The sequence below is a fragment of the Engraulis encrasicolus genome, chromosome 10 (assembly GCF_034702125.1).
Source record: "Engraulis encrasicolus isolate BLACKSEA-1 chromosome 10, IST_EnEncr_1.0, whole genome shotgun sequence".
Taxonomy (NCBI): Eukaryota; Metazoa; Chordata; class Actinopteri; order Clupeiformes; family Engraulidae; genus Engraulis; species Engraulis encrasicolus.
In genome coordinates this window covers 26,147,298-26,155,578 of record NC_085866.1, presented here as the reverse complement: position 1 = coordinate 26,155,578, position 8,281 = coordinate 26,147,298, and the positions used below count along the sequence as shown (strand labels likewise).

The 8,281-nt window shown below is 43.2% G+C and overlaps 1 protein-coding gene across 2 annotated transcripts; it reads right to left on the bottom strand.

Moving 5' to 3' along the window:
- Window positions 1–1,961: 1,961 nt before the first annotated feature.
- pym1 (PYM homolog 1, exon junction complex associated factor) lies at window positions 1,962–5,624 on the bottom strand. 2 transcript variants are annotated; one of them, XM_063208492.1, is made up of 4 exons: window positions 5,555–5,624; window positions 5,268–5,432; window positions 4,159–4,252; window positions 1,962–3,290 (listed from the first exon to the last, which is right to left on the bottom strand). In XM_063208492.1, the coding sequence occupies exons 2-4, from the start codon at window positions 5,296–5,298 to the stop codon at window positions 2,771–2,773; spliced, it is 645 nt and encodes a 214-aa protein (XP_063064562.1). In that variant the 5' UTR covers window positions 5,299–5,432; window positions 5,555–5,624; the 3' UTR covers window positions 1,962–2,770. The 2 variants fall into 2 exon arrangements, with proteins under 2 accessions (XP_063064562.1, XP_063064563.1); XM_063208493.1 differs by having other exon boundaries at window positions 5,592–5,606.
- Between the last annotated feature and the right edge of the window lie 2,657 nt (window positions 5,625–8,281).

Sequence of the window (8,281 nt, the reverse complement as noted above, 5' to 3'; positions counted from 1 at the left end):
GGTAGCAATATGACACATTTTATTATTATTATTATTATTATTATTATTATTATAGGCCTTTAAGAGAAGTTGAACATAAAATAGGCCTAAGCCAAACACACCTGGATGATGGATAGGCAAGTAAACAAGATAAGCTGCTTGTCCAAGAAGTCTCCAGTGAAACAGTCTTTATCCTTAAGTTCCTGAAAACGATTCATCCAGTACTGGGCATGGTGACTTCTTAAAAAAGCCCACCAGCTTTCAATACGCTGATTGTGATTACTGGACCCAGCGATATAGCAGTTTCTGACGATGCTGCGGTTGGTACTCCACCGTAGGAACCTCTGCATCTCGGCCATTGTTACATTTTCTGTTCCCAGATCTGCGCGAATTCTGGACGGCGTCCCCATCCTCCTCTCAACTTCCCTCATGAAATAACCAGCAATGATTTTGGGATTGCTGTTTGTTGAATAGGCATGAAGCCACACAATGAGTCTGGAAAAGCCATCAATAGCTCCATTTATGCACACACCATACGGCTTCAATTTATCATAGGAATCAACGTGCCATAGATAATTAGGGCCAGGGTTCATGTACACACGTCGCATCAAGCGATTTCTTCGTCTTCTTTCAACACCACTGGGGTCGAGGAACTTTAACAAATGTCTCACCGTACTTTGGGTGACAACATATCCAGCTTGGATGCAGTTGAGATGGTGGAACTTGTATCCATGTAGCCTCCCGTGTCCACGCAGTTGATCAATGAGAAATGATGCAACGTCAAGTGGGTCAGATTCATTCTTTCTTCGGTACAACCCCATGCTTTTCAAAATCCTTCGGAGAGTGCGCATACTGACAACAATAACATCCACAGTGCTCAACAACTGAAGAATTTCACCATGCCTTAGACCAAGCTTGAAATAGAACTGAATTAAGTCCTGTAGACGAGCCATGTTCCTTGACTGAACCGGGAAGTGTCGAAGTGCTCAATGGCCAAATGTTGCATATCTCAAAATAACGTGATAATTTCTTATCTCAGAATAACGTGATAGTTGCATATCTCAGAATAACGTGATAATTTCTTATCTCAGAATAACGTGATAGTTCCTTATCTCAGAATAACGTGATAACTTCATATCACGAAATAACGTGATAATTTCACATTATAATGTGATACTTTCACGTTATAACATGATAAATATCACGTTATAACGTGAAACTTTTCACGTTATTACATGATACTGAGCAAAATATATATTCAACCGTGGCAGCTCAGAGCTTCCGTACACAGGAGTGGATTTTCACTCCCATCCCATCCCGTCCAATCCCAGACTGGAGTAAAAGAAACAAATCCCATCCCGTCCACTCCTGAAAAGAATGTCTCCCAATACTGCCCACTCCCAATCAAAATCAACCCCACTCTCTTTCGTAAAAAAACCAAGGCTTTTTTGTAAGAAAAAATAAGCGGTATTCCTGTTACCGTTCATTTTCATTCTCGCTCCCATTCATCTTTATTCCCACTCCTGCCCGCTCCCATTCATCTTTAAAATTTCGCGGGACCCACGGGAATTCCTGAAAAATGTCATCCTCTAGTGCAGTGATTCCCAACCTTTTGTGTCTCATGTACCCCCCAAACCATTTCATTGTACCATGAGTACCCCCTAACTCATATTCTACATTGCTTTTCCTATTCCAGTGTGACTTTGCTCCATGCATTTGTTCAAATTAAATTTTTCCAAGTACCCCCTGCAGTATGCTCGCGTACCCCTAGTGGTACACGTACCCCTGGTTGGGAAACACTGCTCTAGTGTATAGCATAGAACTTTGTCTAAACGTTCCTTCCTTCACTGATGTCTGCATTAAGACTCCCACAAAGGAATAATAAAGTAGTTTTATTTATTTATTTATTTTTTCCAAATTATGAATATTATTTTTGAATACCACTGATGGCAGCAGGTACTGGATTCTCCAGATCTACAAAGTGCTGTATGGGTTCAGTTTTTATTTCATTCAGACATAATAAAATAAGCTCACCAAAAATGTAGTTCACTATTAAACTAAACGCATGTAAAGACATTTTTAATTGATCACTTTTATATCAAACAATACAGGTATTACACCAGCTGATGGACAACGACAGAAGGAGGACATTTCTATGCCTATCTCTGAAACGAGGGTCCAGTTGCAGATCGATATCTGACACTGTCATTTCTACATATCAGCGTATACAGTATATAAATGTACCAAACCATCTACAGCATGTGTGGGTTTGTCATTTTTTTTTCTACTAAGGGTTTTTAAAAAAGCACAATATGGAATAAAGTTGGTTGGAGGATAAAATAGATTACCTGGTATGGCCCAGTCCAATATATCACAGCCACTTTTATCTACATTGCGAAAAGGTCTGAAGTGGTAAACATTTCTACAGCCATTTTAAAATGGAAAAAAAATATATGGAAATGTTCAGTAGCCATGGGATGGTAAGGTGGGGTTGAGGAGGTCATATAGCTGCATGGTGACACAGTCAGTACATGGGACAGGGCTCTGCTTGGCTCACACATCCCAGGGCAAATTGTTCAGATGGATGAGCAGAAACGTTACAGGAGGGGGGCACAGCAGTGGAGCTTCTTGCGTGTGTACAACTGGTGTTTTTGAGTTTTAACAATGTGGTCAGAGGTCCATAATACTCCACCCAAAGTCCCACCAGTTTCACATCATATTCACACACAATACATACACCCCCTTACCTGTGTCCCCCACCATCACATCATCCCTTTTTGGAGAACTTTTTTTACGAGTCTTCCAGCTGCTGGAGTTCCTTGCGTAGGGCGTCCGCCCGTCCCAGCTTCTCCTTCTGCTCCTGGCTAATGGTCTTGATCTCCCCTGAATCCACCTTCTGCTGAAGCTCCTCGATCTGCCTCAGCTTCTTCTTCAGGTTCTTCACCTTCTTGGCTTTCTCTGCGGCTGCACTTTCGGCGTTGCTACTGTTGCTGCTGCTGCTGGTGGTGGTGGTGGCGCTGGTAGTGTTCTCTGTGGCAATCTGAAGGTTCTCCGTTCCGTCTGTGATCTCTTCCACGTCCTGCTCTCCTCCTTCTCCTGGTTCTCCTCCTTGCTGCTGTTGCTGCTTACGCTTCTCCCGGCGTTTCATGTTGCGCTTGGCATTCTTGGACATGCCCCCGTCGGCATCCCCCTGTCCTTTGGCTGCCTGCTGTTGCTGCTGCTGCTGCTTGGTCGGTTGCGCATCCTCAGCGCTCATGCCAGGAGGGAGGTCTGGCTTGCTTTTGAAGAACTTCACATACTTGTTCTCGTACCTGAAGAAAAAAAAAAAAAAAACACCACCACCACCAGGCATTCCATAAGTAATTTGGTTGATCAGACCCCATTGACCCTGCTGCTCACACAAGGCAACGCCACTACAAATGGCTCTCGGTTGCTGTACCGTAATGTTGGAACAAGCTTCAAAAGAGTAGGGCTTCTTCTCAACCTGCTAAGAAGCTTATGAAGACAACTTGTTTTTAGTTAGAGTGCTTCCTTTCATCATTAAAGTAACTCTTCTCAGCAGAAACTTAACTACTAGAGTCCTGTGTACACTGTATTTTCGCGGTCACCCTATTTCCCACGGGTCCCATGTTCCCCGCAACCGGGGAACTTAGGACCTTAGAGCTTAGGGCCGTGTTCCCCACTGCTTCCAAGTACACTGCTGCCACATGGCAAAGCGCAGGTTGTTGTTGCACCTCTGATAGGTTAGGTTTAGGGGTAGTTTTAGTCAAGGCACAAATGTACAACTCAGAAACATTGCATTACTAACAGGTTAGGTTTATGGATGGTTTTGGGAAGGGCACAATTTGTAAACTCGGAAACATGCAATGCAGGGAACATAGAACCCTTGTTTAGAAAAAGGGTCCTATGTTCCCCGGTCCCATACAGAGACCGGGGAACATGGGACCCGGGGAACATAGGTACGCTTCCGTATTTTCCAATGCATTTGTTGGCATTTGCTTTCGTAGCTTGCTTTGGATTAAAGAGTCTAGTTAACCAATGTACTGTTGTTCTCTGCCATACATGCTTCAAAAACGCTTGATAGATGGGTAAGCACACTAAATAATTACATAAACCTTCCAAGCACAACCACTTGGGCAGCAATCTTATTTTAAACCATCAGATTGCACAGCCACTCACACTGGGACTTCTTCCTGGGGGACGTATCCATCCTTCACCTTCCGAGGTTTTCGCCAGGTACCGTCCGGCCTCTGCGTGGCAGCAATGTATTTGCCTAAAACAGTATATTGCAAGACAGAATAAGGCTTAATATGGCATTATAAATTTCAAAGTATTCGGACTGAAGCTTTTTGAACTGCATAGTGATGAGTAGGTGTGTGTAATGACAAAGACAAGGCTATCATCCAGAACTTGTGAAACAAAATGTAGGTGTGCAGAGAGGGCAAAGAGTTTGTGCTACCTAATTTGAGAATTTTAGGAAGGTGGCTGCTTGTCGTAGGCTTGTTCACAGTCACGCTTCTTCATCAGCACATGCAGCTGCACAGTCCCTTGCTGGCACTTCAAGCAACTTGTCTGCCAAAGGTCTTAAACGAGACGAACCCTTGGTTTCATAGTCTTATGCTGCCAGTCTAACTGCTAAGGCTCTTGGGCTTCATTATGTTTGGAAGGGTTTAGTTCAAGCATTGACGTATAGTCAATGCTGACTGGTTCAGTGTTGTTGTTGTTGAACTTGCAGGTGTCCACTGCATCGTGGGGTTATTTCCTCCACTTCCACATGCTACGAGACGGTCGAAAGTCAATCCTTAGAGCAGACCGCTTGGACTCTGACGATTGCTAGCCTTGTAGCCCACTATTAAATTGGTAAGCTTACATTCATAAGGCAACACCAAGGAGGTCTACCATTGGGCAACACGTATGACCATCGAGGATGTTCGTTAGCAACAGCAGGCTAACTGGAGTCGGGTGAATAGCTTAGCAACTGGCTCGACAAGGGTTGCACCACCGTTGCAAAAACACATTGCTTCCAGGCTGCATGAGAAATACAAGGGTATTTCGTGGTTTTGATGACATTGTTTTGTTGTTATTTTCGGGGAAGACAGCAGCGCTACCCATGCTCAGATGCACACTTGTATTTAGCTCGCTAGTCGTGCACGGAGAACACGTTTTCAGTTTAACAATGAAGTGTACCAATGGTATACAATTACCTTTTCAGTTAATAAATAGTATCTACGAAAATGTGAGATGGCGGGATGAAACATCTTTGCGTTCAATTAGCAAAGTAGCCTTACCCGATTCATCTGTCACATAGGGAGTCGCCATCTTGAAGACGAGTTGAGCCTCTTCTTCTTTTGTGTTTACGAAAATTCCGTCTGGTGGTAAGTGGGTTCTACTGCCACCCTCGGTTGCTAGATGGTGCTATGAATTCTAATGCAAGCCAGTAGCATAGGCCTACTCTGTTGTGATGAAAAAACATGGCAACAGCAGTCAAAACAAAACAAACAAATCAAACAAATAAATAATATCAACAGTAATTCACTTGAGCAACTGAATGATTATTAATAATTGCACAACACACCATAGACGACCTATGCAGCACCTTCTTTCAGTATTACCTCTGCCTTCTCCCCAGTCTGTGGATATAAAAAGTTGTTACTGATGTTATATTGCTTATGAAAGCACAGAGGCCTACTTAAGAGAATACAGGAATAGCAATTAGGCCTAATTCTGCCAAATTAAGAACACCTGTCCTCAGATGTAGATGACCAACTCCTCATGATCCTAGCTTAATCAAAACTAGTAGGGCCTACTTAACCAACACTTCGAGAGCATAAATGTTCAATTCCTCCACACTTAATAAAAAAGTATATAATACACTCCACACAAAAATAGAATATACCCCCCGCCCCCTCAGCTTTATTTACACAAGAGCCACACAATTGAGCCACAGCTGGGCCAATTCCACACTTTAAGTGCTGAACAAGGAACTGTTTCCATGTAGTAGCAGGATATTTTTAAATGTGGATTTTTTTTTCTCCTGGTTACATTGGTTTTGGCCTTCCGTTTCCATGTGAGCAGATTTCTAAAACCCACATATCAAAAATCCTGCTTTAAAAATATCCCAGTTAGGAGGCTAGAATGCACCCGTTACAATGGAGTTTTTACTTTTATCCCCATGTTGCGTTTCCACCTAAACAGGAGAAAAAAATACCCACATATAAAAACATCCTGCCACGTGGAAACGGCACCTAACACTGCAGCATTGGCTGTGTACAACTAGCCCACCAGGAGATTGCCTTTTTTGCCTGTTTTAGTGTGTGCGTGCGTGCGTGCGTGCGTGTGTGCGTGCGTGTGTGTGTGCGTGTGTGTGTGTGTGTGTGTGTGTGTGTGTGTGTGTGTGTGTTTTAGTGTATTGCTAAAGCAGCTATGGACAGATTTTGTTGTCATTTTCAGAATGGGTGGGGATATCCAGAACGGCTTTGTTTCTTTGTTTAGTTTAGTTTTGCTTTGTTGTTGTTTTAATTATGGGAATAATTTCCCTTTAGGCAGTAGGCCTACATATGTGTAGTCATGGGTAGACCTACGTAAGGGTAGTCATGTAAGAGGTTAGAGTGTCATACTTGTAGACCAATGTTGCCAGTTCGACTTCTGACCCGCCATGTTGGTGGGGGGAGTAATTAACCAGTGCTCTCCCCATCCTCCTCCATGGCTGAGGTACCCTGTCCCACTGCAATGCCCCGGTGAGGAATAAATGCATTTTCGCTGTGTGCAGTGTGTGCACTTGTGTGCTGTGCTGTGTCACAACAATGACAAAGGGAGTTGGAATTTCCCAGGTGGGCTTATATGACCCAGTTTTGAGATGTTTAGTTGCACTTACAACTACAAGGCACAAGAGGGTAGCATTGAACTGCCTTGGTGGAGGACTGGAGTACTGCACTCACCAAGTTCGGAGACAGCTTTGATGATGTGTATGGGACTGCAGTGGGTAGCCTAAAGTGCAGATCCCACAAAAATGAATGATCATACCTCTGTCAGAGATCATCTCAGAAGTCGGATCTTTTGAGAGACCATTCAGACTTACCTTGACTTTGATTTGGGGAGCTACACAAAGACAGGGCCGGAAATCGGAATTTCGAAATCAGCTAAATGTTTTGCAAAAGGTACAGATGTTTGTTATCCTTAAAGCATGAAGTAACTAAATATTGAAATGCTTGAGTTAGACAAATAGTGTTCACTTACTGTCAAATCCAAGCGATGGCCATGTCATGTGCTGTGTGCTACAAAACATGTTTTCGTTTGCGCACTGGACATGTTCCAAACAATCAGGGCAACGCTGATTAGTACAGTGCATTGTGACCTCTCAGTCAGATAAGCTATGCACAATACCCTACCAGATAAGGCCCACTAGTAGGCCTAACACCTTCTGCTGACAACTTGGTAGGCTATTAGGACTAGTCTGACTATTTATTAGTATAGAGAGAGAGCCATTGCTGAAACCACTTCAAATTCTTCTTTTAGGAGGGATAAATTGATCCTGCTTCCTGACCGTCAGAAAATAAACATCTGGATAATAAACCAGTAGTATAGGCCTAGATAGGTCTGGCCTGCCATGTGATAGACTATCATTTAATTGGTTCAGTGTCGAGACATCATTAGCCAAAAGAATGTAAGGATTTACACACTTCAGTTCCTTATCTTTCAGTTTCAGGCTGGTGTCTATCTCTCTTATCAGTGGTGTTGTAATGCACAGAGCACTGTGACCCTATTCACTTCCACTTATCAAATTGATGTCAAAACAAAGCATTCTGTTAAGATTGCAGCCCACATGACAAATAATTGTAATAAAAAAGTACCGGGGTGTGATGGTTCTAGAATTCCCAATGTTAAAGGGGGTGTGCCCCTTAACGCTATGCTGGGGGTTCCCAAACTTTACAGTGACAACGCCCCCCATATAGGCTACTGTTAAATTCCAGCCAATGCCTCTCTCACATGGGTCGTGCTGTACATTTTTTTTCTATGCACCCACTTTCACAACCATAGTATATGTGTGTGTGTCAGTGTCCCATTGGGATATGCTAAAAATAACTAGGCTATAATGTTCCTGGTTACAATAGATGCAGTTTTTAACTAATGGATATATTGTTTGGCGCTGATTTTGGTTTATTTTGGTGCACATTAATTTATCTATTATTTATTTTGATGTGCTATGATTTTTCTGCCACCATTCCGCGGCCCCCTTAGCAACCCTCTGCGGCCCCCAGGGGTCCCCGGCCCCCACTTTGGAAACGACCGGGCTGGGCTATGA

Excerpts from the sequence above, each read along its gene's own strand:
- pym1 (XM_063208492.1), bottom strand. The coding sequence starts at position 5,298 with ATGGCGACTCCCTATGTGACAGATGAATCGG. Across the intron at positions 4,253-5,267 it reads CTATGTGACAGATGAATCGG|GCAAATACATTGCTGCCACG; the intron begins GTAAGGCTACTT and ends ATACTGTTTTAG. Across the intron at positions 3,291-4,158 it reads CCCCAGGAAGAAGTCCCAGT|GTACGAGAACAAGTATGTGA; the intron begins GTGAGTGGCTGT and ends TTTTTTCTTCAG.